We start from the raw sequence: 14,049 nt of genomic DNA, 5'->3' as shown, positions 1-14,049 counted from the left end.
CATTCTTTTAAAATGGTTTACCGTCCTTTGGTTTTAGCACAAATTAATTCCTTCTCTTTATATCCAAAATCTCGTTAGGGACATTATGTCTACCATTCAAAAACACTAAAAGGTCTCTAGTTGTAAACAGTGAGCACGTGGTTTGGGCTCAGGCAGTGGCTTTTTCCTGACTGTCTTCCCAAACTCTGAGCGAAGATCTATACTGTATGCAGGCCTCATTTAGATAAAAAAATAGGTTTACCCCTGAACCTTTAATCCTTACAGGTTGGCCTTACTGATCTTTCATGATTTTGAATTTTATTGATAAAACAGTACTTTGATCTTATAACCTTCAAGACAATAATGGATTTCGAGACTCTTTTGGTACAAACTAAGAAAAACATGTTTTAAACATTTTTAGAAGTGCACAAAAACAAATATATTCTCTTGAAGTATTATCAAATCAACCTTACTTCAAGGACTTTGGCTAAAACAGAAAAGTAGAAAGTACGAACATACAAATAAAGTCATTTTCGAGCTTTCATCTAGTGTCAATGGCATTTTGAAAACTAAATGGAATCGCTGTCTGTTGGCATCAAAGCATTTCTCCTAAAGGGTTCTTGGCAACTTTCAAGGGGAATTAAGATTTGTCCTGAGGTATGTCAAGAAACGAGACACGGTGTCTTGTTTGGAGCAATTTGCGGTTTTTCAGATTTCAGTCATTATATTGGTGCTAAGTAAAATCACATGCAGCAACCTTGGAACTAAGGTTGTAATTTCCAAAAATCTTGAAAGTATGGTGGTCTGCCTAATAAACAGAATAAGAACCTACTATTTCCAATATTCGAATGTTTCCCTTCTTATGTCAGATAAGAAAAGTAATTTGGAAGTTGCTGATCAGACAAATCTTTTTGTAGGAGCTGTCTATCTCAGAAAACATTATTAGACCATTTTTGAACCCTAATCCTTATATCACCCATCGGCAGCCTTTTTCGTAGATACGGTTACAGCGACCTGAGAATCCAAAACATCTTGGTAATTAAAATAAGGGAGTTTACTTAGTGTTTGCAAATTAATAGATGTACTAACTCTCCTGTTAATAATTGCCTCTTTAGCATTAGTAAACCCAAATCCTTTGCTTGTGGTGCAGCAACAAATTGTCGCTCTTCTTTTGAAAGAGAGAGCCAGACACACTACACAATGCATAAATTGACTTTTGAGACAAACAGAGCAACTCAAAAAAATTTATCTTTAGGATTAATGAAAAAACCCAAGACGAAAGAATACGGATTCAACTGTGTTTCAAATCTTAAAAAGAAAGTGCAGTTGTCACATACTGCCCTGAGCAGATCAACAATAGACTACACAATCAACAAGTCAGCAAGAAAAATCACAAGCTAAATGTCACAAAACGTGTTGTTCACGAAGCCTTTCGCTAGAAAATGTCAAAGAAAATTGCACAGAAAAGGTGCAATTATAGTTTGTTTGATATATTATTCAATATTTCCATTATGTTCATATTTCCTCAGCCAGCAAAGTTTATTGCACTGGAATCTTTCGTTGATTGAAGATTGATTGGTAATTTTTTGCAAATGTGAGGAATATATGCAGTATATTCCCTCATTTTCATTGTTTATCAGTTTTGCCCCTTTATTCATCTTTGTTAAGTCTCTTTTCTGTAAGGGCACAAAGTGAAACTTGCTGCGAACCACATCCCACCCCTTCTCGCACTCTCTCTCCAAAAAGGCATCGCAGGTACAAAATAGCTCCTGTGCATTGTCACTGACCAAGGCCGCAATGCCTTGTGCGATACGCGCCAATTTGAAATTAAAAAGCAGCCATGGCCTATCTGTTTACAAGGGTTCTGCTAGTCATTACACCGTAAGCCGATGAAGTAACACAGTGTAAAATGTAAAAGCGTACAGAGGTGAGAAGGTATTTAATTAATGGATAACACCTGTGGTTATAAAGGGGTTACAACACACGATACTGCGGCGTGCAGATGTACAACTCTGTCAAAAGCCTTTCTCGTTTTTGCACGTGCCTAGTGTCTGATTATGTGAAGTTGCCCAATTCAAATTCAAATTTTCATTTCACACCAATTCATTAAATAAGATTAAGCAATGAAAAATATAAAGGGACTGCTAAATTTAAGATGGTTCAGTAACAGGAAAAATATATTTACATATATTTATCTATACCAGTAACTATTACAAAATTAAGGCTGTATGTAGGACAAGTGAAAAAACTCATTAGAGCTATCTCAAACTCAAACTCAAAACATTTTTTCAGCAAATCAATTAATTACATGTTACGTCATTTAAGTAAGTTGTTTAAAATTCAATTATTAAATCCAAAATTACAATAAGAACATTAAAGAAAAAGCAACCTTATATATAATTGAATCAGCTGACGGACACATGAAAAAAACTCTTTAAAGCTATCCAGCCACTTGCCCCTGTTTGACGTGAATTTGTGTAGTTTTAAAGTATGAATTTGATTTACAAACTATAAGAGGTCAAAAAAATTTAAAAAAAGTTATTTACTGTCTTGTAATTCCCCGAAGTTGCTTGGACGCCTATCTTGAATTTGCTACCCTTCGGTGATAAAAAACTAAAAGGAAATGCTAAACTTCCTAAAAATTAGAAAATTTTATGTTTGCCAGGCGTGTTGTCTCCTTCCCCGATTGCTATACCCCCTTATCCTTTTGCTACACCTAAACAATATTATTTGGGAGTTGCAAGAACTTGTTTCTTCTTCGATAAGCCCCACTGTCAAAAGAGCCAAAAAGACATTATTCTACAAGGTCCTCCCCTTGCCTGCTCAAAATCTCAATCAAATGTCATTGTTAATGTGCAGAGGCTTTTAAAAAATCAGGCTTGATTCGATGAAAGGGGTGCTAATAAGACCAAACAATCGGAAGATCAATCAAATTCTTCAAATCAAGAGTCAACTTCTACAATGTCTCTTTTCCAAACTTGTGCCACTATTGCTAGAAGACCAAAGGCTGTGTTTGGAAAAGTATGTTTCTTAAATAGTTTAATCTGTGTTTTTAAATAATTTATATGTTTAAGTTTGATTAGGATTGTTACATCAGCCATGATTCATTTGCATGAAACTGTTCTGTTCAAATGATGAAATCCACAACATATATCAGAAGAGGAGGCTCTCAGAAGAGGTACCCCCTTAGATGAGCACATTTATGACATAACAAATGCTACTCTAGAAATTCACCAACTAGTTGCCATCACTGATATTTGTGTGTTTGTTGTTGTTTTTTCTCATTGCATTGCGGTGTTCCTTATACACTACTAGTTACCAATAACCTTTTCAAAAAGAAAAAATACATCATCAACAAATAACAGAAGGTTCCTGCAGATTTCAGCAAAACCTCTTGCACCCATATTCTCTTTGATGTTGTCAGCAAACCTAGTTTTTGGTCTTCCTTGTCCTTGTTTGTTATAAACAGTTTTTGTCAGAATATCTCAGAATATCTTGATGTCAGCAGTCTGGTTTCACAATTCATTTTGCTTTAAAACACCTTCATTAGTTATCTCCTCAGTCCAGCTGATTCTTAAAAGTCTACTGTAACACCATAACTCAAAACTATTGAGTCTCTTTTTACCAGCTTCTTACTACACAGGGGTCAGAATTGTTTAAATTTCTTTCCACAACAGATTTGTGGTGTCAAGGGCCCCATTCTAAAATGGGCAGTAGTGCCGAAGCATATTAGTGGTTGATCTATGTTGTGCTTGAAAGCAAATGTTACAACTAATATCAATGCCATACCATATAGTAAGGACCACTAGAATAATGTAAGATGTAACAATGCAGATGTTTATTACCCTTAGTTATAGAGTATTATTTGAACTAAATTGTCAATATTTAATTAAACAGCATATTTAGTACAACAGTATTGAGTAGCTGGCAACTATGCTACTGCTCAAAAGAGTAATGTTTGGTTCAGGATTCTTCTGTAGATGATAATGTGCTTATTGCTTGAATCAGACCTGGCCATTTGAGGAGAGCCATAGCTCTTGCTCCCCTCAAGACTCCCCTCAAGGCTCCCCTCAGATGCTTGAGGGGAACTATTGATTGCTCTCCTAAACTGTTCAAAAATTTTATTGCCCTCCTTAAAAATAAGTTTCCTTTATTTCTATTTTTATACATCTACAACAGCTCACCTGGAATTTATTAGGAGAGCTTTTTGCTATTCCCCATGCTAAAATTCTTATGACCAGGCCTGGTTTGAATAGTACTTAGAAAAGGGGAATATTTGAAAAAACTTTGACATGATATTTTTCAAGTTTAGGTCACCTAAACTTGTTTAGGTCACTGTTAGGTCATCTAAAAGCTAATTTTCCTTCGGTCGAGAATATTTCAGGTCTAGCAATTTTTCTTGGGTGACTGAAATGTAAAGAATATATTTGAAACACAGCTAAGGGTTGCATGCAAAGGTTCTTCATTGTAAGGTTTAGCAGTCCTGAAAAAATGGTCCCAAGATCTCCCATCAGTTAAGACTTGTCTTGACTTGACTTTGTTTATCCACTAGCTAGATTTGACAAGGGAAAATTCTCTTTCACTTTCGTGGAAAAGTAAAAAATTCTATTAGAAGTTGTTCAATTTCATTGACCCCAAATTCAGTTTTTACTTGAATCAGCATCTAAATAATATAACTTAAGCTGTTGTTGTGTCAACTACTGATTTATTTGATTATAAGCCACTGCTTGAAATTATTTTTTGGCATGTTTTGCTGCAGTCTAGAATCAAGGATAACTTATAAATGAGCGTGGCTTAATACATGATTTTCGCCAGATTCTACAAATCTTTCCATCTATCTTGAAGCTGGGAGTAATAATGTAGAAGAGGAGGAAGAAATACTTTGGGTGCTATTGAGGATGTCATGCTGGACGATGTTGTTGGATGAACTTTTAATTTTTAGTACACAATCAGATTTTTATCAGTTTATGCAACCATCATATCAAGCCAAGTATCTCTGCTTACATTTTTTATGAACCCAATTTGCTGTGACTTGTAATTGAATCAATAAGGTATGACTTTCTTTAGTAATGAAGCCTGTATCTATTCTTCAGCCATATTTTGACATAATCTCAGATTGGATTTTCGTACCTAATTTTCTTGCTAAAATTTTACAATCTATGCACAGCTCAGAGCACAGCAGCATCTGGAATTTCAATACTTCCTTGATGTGCGAAGGTATTTTTGAAATTCAGAATCAGAAATGTTTCTGGTGTTTGTTTCCATATTTCTTTCCTCAGTCATTTCTGGTTCATCATAAATGTTCAGATGAATAATGGAATCCTTTGTTTTGTCAGATTCCTCGCTATCCATGCTAGTGCAGCTGCTTCCCTCTTGGTTTTCCCGAATGTTTCTTTTGTCTGTAGTAAATAAACATATTAGTGTTTATTTGTCATTAAAATTTTGATATTTCTTCTATTTTATTGAAAAAAAGTTATATTGATAATAAATGTAATATATAAAATACATAAAATGATATATTTATAATAGAATCAAAATGATATGATATTATAAAGTTTTATGTAAATTTTAACATAGTATAACTTAATATAACATAACATAGTATAACAAAATATGATATGATATGATATAATATAAATATAATATGATATAAGATAACATAATATGATATAAGATAACATAATATGATATAAGATAATATAATATAATATAGTATAATATAATATAATATAGTATAATATAATATAATATAATATAATATAATATAATATAATATAATATAATATAATATAATATAATATAATATAATATAATATAATATAATATAATATAATATAATATAATATAATATAATATAATATAATATAATATATTATAATATAATATAATATAATATAATATAATATTATATAATATAATATAATATAATATAATATAATATAATATAATATAATATAATATAATATAATATAATATAATATAATATAATATAATATAATAAAATATAATATCATATAATATAACATAAGATAAGATAATATGATATAAGATAACATAATATGATATGAGATAATATAATATAATATAATATAATATAACATGATATAATGTGCTTTAATATAGTTTGATATGATATAAAAAGTAAGGTATTTTAATGTAATATAATACAAGGCAATAAAAGATGATATGATGTAGTTAAGTATAATGCAATATGTTATGATATTTCATGATAGGTTATCAAATGATATACATAAATGTTATTTTATGATAGGTAGCATAGTTGCATTTGGTTTAATAGCATATGCTATGATGTTTTAATCAAAAAACCGAATAAATTTCTGAAAACGCAGTTCTTGACTTTGTTTTTGTTTATACTCAACAACACTTCTAATGTAATTAATTTTATGCTATCAATTTTCATAGCAAACTTTGCATGTTTACATACCGACTTTTGCATACAAGGCACTGAATGATCGGTGAATGTCTGTTATCTCTGCTGGAATGTCATACTCGTCGTCTGTTTCAGCTTCAGGATTAGGTCTCCAGATATCAGTCAAGCTGATTCTGTCTCGCTTTGTGCTGTATATCGTATCTCTCTGGCGTGGTTCAAAGCTCCGTAGCTTGACAATCGGTGGCAAGGGGGGTGGGGTGCGGTGTGGGCTAGTGCCAGCCCTGAACCCTTTATTCTATTAATGTAAATGCAAAATAGCGTTACAAATTCAGATTTTCAGGAGCAAATTTTGTTGATCTTATTTTAGAAAGACGTATTTCTTTTTGAAAAATACCCATTTTCTTGTTAACTGTTGCTTTGGTGAGATTATACAGCACTGTTTACATATTTGAAAAGTTTTCAATCTTAAGAAGTCTATTTTGTCTTCCTTAGAGCAAAAATAAGAAATTTTTAAGAATACGTTAATATACCTTTAGTATATATTGACCAACTGACATTCTTTGAGCCATTGCTAAAAGGGAAATATATAATTAAAAGAAAACTTGCTGTCAATCTGCTATAGAAAAATTGTTTTAACGAAACGGCATCGGCTGAACAGCGGACAATATTTTAGCCTTTTTCTGACTTGTCGAGCACTTGTTTGCCTTTTGAAGCCATGCTTATGTCTTCAAACCTTCCTCTTACTTAGAAGAGTCATTTATCTCCTCAAGCCAGGGCAGCAAATGAATTATGACCAAGGCATTTATGAGCTATCCTATTTTTGTAACTTATTCTACAACTTCACTGTAACTGTTTTATTTTGAAGCCGTATGGTCAATACTGTACTAAATTAAGCATGGTAAAACTTTCAGACTTCGAAAAAGAAAATCTAAGTTAGCAACGAAAAGTAGTGGCAAGTTTCGAAAAGTTTTGTTAAGACGCTCCTAAAAAGTTAAAAATAGAAAGCTATAAGGTCCCATACCATATATCTGGTACAAATCATGTTAAACAGTTTTTGATATCCTTTATTGGACAAGCTTTCTTCGCTTTTCCAAGCAAACATTCTAAATTTGTCATTAACTTAATAACGATCTTTTCATTTTTTCTGCAAAATCAGTTTAAACTGGTTTAGTAAAATAAGGAAGTTTCTTTCCACAGCCGAGTTTGTTGAATGCTTTTCGTAGAAATTGCTTATTCGCCCTGCTCCTTGATTGCCGGATTACCATCACTCCATCTGAGGAATCTTTTAGTTAATTTAGATTGGTTTTATCAAAATCTAGAACCATTTTTCTTTGCTTGGAAACAACCTTCCTCTTATAGCTGAAAATGCTGTTTGAATCAATTTACTGAACAATTATGTATAGTTACAGAGAACTTGCAATGCCCAAATGAAAAAATCATTATTTTATCTCTTATATGGAGGTGGACATCGACCAATTCAAGCTGTGCAAGCATCAATCGGAATTTATTTTGCATTTTCAGATTATTTTTAATCTGACCAGTTTAGATTCAGAAAGAATTGGCAAAAGTAGCAGCTTGATTTTTTAACTTCGTTTGGTCGGAGCTTCTTTTCCCATATAATTCCACAAGTTTTAGTTAACTTTGACGACATATTACCACTAAGGACAAATTTCCCTTACCATTTCTATGTGCCTCGCGAATTTTGTTCTTTTTCCTAAAACACATAAGTCAATGATATTACAAATTTTCCAAAAGTTAGCATTATCAATATATCTTCCTAGACAGAATGTTTCTGCAGAGTGTTTCAGATAGTAATTCATTATACATTGAAACCTCTCTTAACGGACATCTCTTTATCGCGGACATCCCAATTAAGCGGATATACCCTTATAGTGAACAAATTCTTAAAGAGAACATCATCTTTTTTTAAACATTCTCCTCCCTACCGCGGACACCTCCATATATTGGGAATCTGTATAGAGGAGAGCACTTTATACATCTCAGTTAAGCGGTCACTTTCTTATAGCGTAACCCCTTTTCGCGGACACCTCTTTTTAGAAGACACCTCCAAAAAGGATGATACTATAAAGCGGACATTTAATGCTGGTATTGTTCATTTTGTGACGCCATTATCGTTTCACCGCTTGTAATGGTATTCTTTCGCGACTGCATGAAATATCTGGAGCTTTTAAAATCCATGGAATTCAAGGAGAACTGGTATTTATTTTGTCCCGCAACAATTTTAATCTCAATGCAAAAAGTTTATTTTTAAAGCAGAAGTAACTATTTACTAAACTTCCTCATGATTTTTTCCTAAAATATTTCTCTCTTTAGATCAAAAGTTTTAAAAGTAGTTGAGACAGAGTCTTTTTAAAAAGACACAAAAATGGAGTTTGCAGTCAAGAATGAACACATTTCTGTGATTGTGAAAACAAACGCCTCTTCTTATGTCTGGAAAAGGATTTAAAGGTACAACACATGAACTACTTTTGCATAGTTTAGAAAATAAACTTTCCTTCTTTCACCGGTTCCTTATTTTGAGGTTTGCGCACACGAGCCGCTCGTTCAGTACATTGGCTCATTTCGGCGAAGGAATGTTGATGTATGAAGATGAAGCATGTTGAGGACGTGCAGTGTCTTATTAAAGGCACTAATATGTTTAATTTGTAAATAATCATACCAGGACCCAAAAGTCATGGCGGTCACAAGGTCAACGACTACGAGGAAGGTCAATCGAAGCAAAATCCTGAAGATCCACCTTCAAACAATCTGTCCACCTTCTAAACATTATCGTTATGTTTTTGAGAAAGTTTTGCAGACCTTAAAGATATTGTGTGCGGGGATGCAGCTCCGTGGTTGGGGTTGCAGACTGAAGATTCAAGGGTCTGGGGGCTCGAATCCCCTAAAAATTACCAAACTTTCACCCAGAGTGAGGGGAGTCGCCAGTACCCTGAATTTCCATTGCTCGATTAAAAAAGCTTCGCAGTGCCCTAAAGAACTACCTTCGAAGAAACAAATACAAATTGCCAAGGGGTTTGCATCCATTACTTGAAAATGCTGTAACATACCTTCTTAATACCAGTAATGTAATTACCAATGCCAGGATGCAGCAGAATGCAGTGCCAGCAATCACACTTGATATGATAAGGTATTTGCCCTGAGCCGCATCAGCTTCAGTCTCCGAGTAACCTCTCTTCGAATTCTTTATAGGCAAAACGATGCTGCTTTGTGGCAAAGCTGAGCTTGCCTGTAAGATACAACAAGTTTTCCATGTATTTCTGAGTTCAATCTATATTTTCAATGTGCTCAAAATGAAACAATATTGAAATTAGGGAAACGTTTTCGAAACCTTACACTTTTGATTGGGAAGGTCAGAGGATTTTTCTTAGAGCTGGGCAACTGATGTTTTACTAACAAATAATCTGAGCTTACCAGCTTACCTGTAAGATACAAATAATCCAAATAACGCTAAGATCATATAGACTTGAGCAAGCTAATTATTTGTACGCCTTGTACTCTCAAAGCTATAAATTCCTTTTTTTAACGAGACTGATGCTCACAGGTCTAATGGCACAGCAACATACACGGACATGTTTTAGAAAGTTGGTTTTTTCATCTCAAAAACAAGGTTTTGTTTGCAGAGAGACGGTTCGTTTTCAAAGTATTGCTAAAGAGATCCAACTCTGTTAGGGTGGATTTCATTTTTCATTTTATCGATATTTATAAACGAGATACCTTTCAGCAAATAAACAACCTATTAACAATATTTGCTCAAAAATAATAAGAGAAAAAAATAATAATATAAATTGCTGCTCAACCAAGAAAGAGGTCGTGTTTGGTTCCTATGAACGGAGTTGTGATGTGCTTGTCTTCTTTCTTCGATCGTTCTGTTTACGATCTTACAGCTTCGCATTTAAGTATCTTATTGATCATAAGCGCTAGTTTAATCATGGGGTAGAATGTTTTTCCTAACAACATGAAAGAGCTTGGTAAAGCTAAATCGTATAACTTTAGGTATTCACTGTTGCTATACATAAAAATGAATCTTTCTACGTACGTATGTCACGCTTCTAGAGATATCTTTGAAAACAGTATTTGTGCCTTCTGTTTGTCGTTGCGAGGTTGTTAATAAAGGCGTCCTGGTAAAGGCATGAAGAGTGCTTCCTCTTGTAGATCCAAGGACCACGCTTGTTGCCATGATAACATTGCTATTTTTAGCCGACATTGCGAAAACACTTGAGGTCATCGTTGTGATTGATTCGTGATGTGGCAAAGTCGAACTAAGCATCCTAAATGTGGACAGGCTTGTGTTGAAGAGAGTTGGTCCCAGGGGATAGCCGCTAGAGACCGTTGGTTGAACATGGGAGGAAATGATCTCTTGGCACTTTTGTGCAGATGGGTCCGGAACTGTGCCAACTGGAAAAAAAATTGAAGTTGGATATTATTAACTAGTTACTTTTTTTCCTGAAAATGTTGTATTTTTACATGGCGAATACACCAGTAAAAAATGCAAAACAGAAGTTCGGAAAATGTTTTGTTTCGGTGAATAATTGCTGTATAAATCGGTGGAGCGGTGTATTTTTTGTAAAACACATTGCCAAAACTGTTCAAATCTATCGTTCCGCAGATCTGTGATTAATTTAGGATTCCACTTGGTTTCTTGATAAGCTATGACAGAAATTTAGTTGACACCATTAAGGATTTAGTTGTGTTTATAGCCTCTCTATAGACTACTTGATATCATTCAACTTAAAATTCTTTTAGATTATCGACTAATTGCAATTCAGGCTCTTGATATACGTTTTTAGTATTCTCACTTATGTATGTTCCAGCGACTTTGATAACCATGCACGATTCTTCTTTGACGCTTTGAGCTGCTTGTTTGTTTACGTTGCACTGGAGCTTTAGATACAACAGAAGACCCTTTAATCTTTCGTTAAAACACTCTTTTCCGTTTACCTGCGAAAAAGCAAGGGTGTAAGTTAGTTAGTATAATGCCTACTCATCGATTTGAATGCTTCTGCCTGTTGCATAAATTTTATGTAATGTGCTGTATCTTCTTCGTCTTAGGCGATTTTAACCATCTTCTCGACAAACCTGCAAACCAACGACGATGGGTCTGACATTTAAACCAAGTGACACCATATTGTATGGTCTTCAGAATTGGTAAGGAAGGAATTTTGTGACATTTACCGTTAACATGTTATTTTCGAAGGCCAGTTGGCTGTTATTGTTGGATTGTAACACCTTCCATCCATTCCTCTCATATTCCACGTTGGATATTCTGCAATTTTCCGCTTTTTGACATCCAGATTTGGTGCAATGAAACATTCTTAACCCACTGCTCAAATCTTTCAACGATGTAGCCGTAATTTGGACCAAGCTCCATGGGGCATTCTCACTTATTTGTGCCATAAAGCTGCAGTCTGTATTAAAACGAGACTTATTAAAGAAACTGGCCCAAAAAATTTGTAGAATATTACTTACCACTTAAAATATACATTTTTAAGTGTTTCGACATTTACTTAGTTATTCATTTTGCTTGAAATACGATAACTACTTGTTTGATAAGAGAATTTTACAACTATTGAAAAAAAGATGCAACTTTATCGATTCAAGAAACCTATTTTGGACACTAAACTGACACTTGGCTAACAAGGCATTCCTTAAAGTTTCTTTAAGTGAGTTTCTTAAAGTTTCCAAAAGTTTCTTCATTGATTCAAATTTTTTTAACAATGTTTGACGTTAGTCACCTTCACGATTTGCTTGATGCTATGTAGGCCAAAGAAATGTTCTCTTTCGTCCTTGCTAGGATTTGAAGCAAATTGCATAACATTTCTTATTTATAAGAACGCAAGCCCTTGCTGTAATAACACCAAATTATTACTATAAAACTTTATAAACATGACCGAAAAACGAAAAATCGTTTCCTAATAACTTACTATATGCATGTTGCTTTGAAGTAAAGAAGTATTGCTGCTGCTAACAGCGCCCTATTACATTGAAAATGCTTGTCATAGAATTAAGAAAAACTCTGTGACGAACGCCGATGCCCCAATTCACTTATATAGATAAAAGGCTTTCCTTTGAGTAACAACTAAAATTGGGAGTTAGGCCCTTAGCTCCATGCTGGGTCACTGAGCTCTCTACGTGTCCTGGGCAGCTAGTTATAAGTTTTGTTACTATGGTTAGGTACATTGTTTTTTTTTTAATATTTATAATCGTATCTTTGATGAATATATCGTTATCTACCATGTGTTCATTACATCGTAAATATATTGCTGATTGAATTTGAATAAAAGCACAATACATATCGTGTGTTATCAGGTTTTTCATAATAAGATAATTGAGGCTTAAAAGGCACTGCTTTTGTTTTTGATGAATTCAATTATTAACAATTTTCTAATTACAATAAATTTGAACAATATAAATTGTAATTGAATCTGCACTTTATATGTAAGTTCTGTACTGTCATTTTAGGCAAGATTTACGACTTCAAATATCAAAGTTAGCTGCAACCAAACCGACACATCTATTTTCCTCTTTGTTTAACAACCAGCTAAACTTTTCAACCCACTTAAACGTGTATCAAGAAAGATAAAAACTAGCTATTCCATGTTATCATGACATCTCTCTATGCGATTCAATTAGGGCATTAAATGTCCGGTTTCTGAGCAGCCCACGTTTTTCGGAGAAACATAATGGTTTTATGTGTTTTCGTGGGTTTTATTGCATAAGGAACTATGCTGAGGATATTGCAGCAGGCGCGAAACCCCGCGTTAATGAGCTTATCGTCTGCAATGTTTCTGTAAGTATATTCTCTAATTGGGATTAATAATCTCGAAAGGAGAAAAATTTCATATTCTGTCAGTTAAAATTCCCTTTTGTGACTTACTGTGGGAAAAAGTGCAGCAAACGCGATGATGGAATACCTTTAGGAGGATTTGTTACTATAGGGCTATTTTTTAGTACAACATACTGTGTAGCAACATTAAAGTGGGATGTCCTGGTCTGTTACCACTGTAATAAAGCTTTTTATCTTGTTGTAGATAGAAGTCAATGGTTCAGATAAAGTATACTTTAAACATAATTTGGAAATTATCAACCTGGCATAGCCTCTGAAACATTAAAGTGATCAATGTTGTTGCGGCCGTATCAGACTTTTTACCAAAATCAGAAAAAAACCACCAAGATATGACAGAATAAGAACTACGTTATCAATTGATGTTTCATGATTTAAGGAAGATTAGAGTAATTGATGTCTATCTATAACTTGTTCAGAGGTGACGCCCATACATGGACACGTCAATTCTGTCTCGTCAATAAATCCTGATAAGACAAGACGTGACATTGCGCCCCAATCTATTCACCTCGCACTTTCATTTCCTTGATTTAAAGTTTCTAAGTGACATTACATCTATTTTGTAAATTGTAACACTCAATTGTAACCGTTTTCACTATGTCTTAACTAAAGGTTTCCTTATCCCAATGTTATTTCCCAAATTTAAAGCGAAGATCCGTCTTCAAAATAACTTAGTACCACAGGTTGATTACAAGAAATAATCATCGATTTTCTCTGCATTTGCTACTATCTGTTTCTTATTATTTTTATTATGCTTTATTCATATTTTCATTCAAACAAAATTTTGCATCAACTTTTCAACATTGATTAGTGAAGT

The 14,049-nt window shown here is 33.7% G+C and overlaps 1 protein-coding gene across 1 annotated transcript in view; it reads right to left on the bottom strand.

Moving 5' to 3' along the window:
* Positions 1-2,384: 2,384 nt before the first annotated feature.
* LOC135692603 (uncharacterized) overlaps positions 2,385-14,049 on the bottom strand; it is a 14,581-nt gene continuing 2,916 nt past the window's right edge. Inside the window, exons 2-9 of the mRNA XM_065210796.2 lie at positions 11,564-11,796; positions 11,188-11,329; positions 10,428-10,786; positions 9,439-9,617; positions 8,050-8,084; positions 6,901-6,941; positions 6,425-6,665; positions 2,385-5,378 (exon numbers count right to left, since the gene is read on the bottom strand). Coding sequence (XP_065066868.2) covers positions 5,173-5,378; positions 6,425-6,665; positions 6,901-6,941; positions 8,050-8,084; positions 9,439-9,617; positions 10,428-10,786; positions 11,188-11,329; positions 11,564-11,796 — 1,436 coding nt within the window. The 3' untranslated portion in view covers positions 2,385-5,172. The remainder of the gene's footprint in view (positions 5,379-6,424; positions 6,666-6,900; positions 6,942-8,049; positions 8,085-9,438; positions 9,618-10,427; positions 10,787-11,187; positions 11,330-11,563; positions 11,797-14,049) is intronic.

Source organism: Rhopilema esculentum, chromosome 3, assembly GCF_057945365.1.
Source record: "Rhopilema esculentum isolate cy_ngs chromosome 3, ASM5794536v1, whole genome shotgun sequence".
In the NCBI taxonomy this organism is placed as follows: domain Eukaryota; kingdom Metazoa; phylum Cnidaria; class Scyphozoa; order Rhizostomeae; family Rhizostomatidae; genus Rhopilema; species Rhopilema esculentum.
This window is presented reverse-complemented; position numbering and strand designations above follow the sequence as displayed.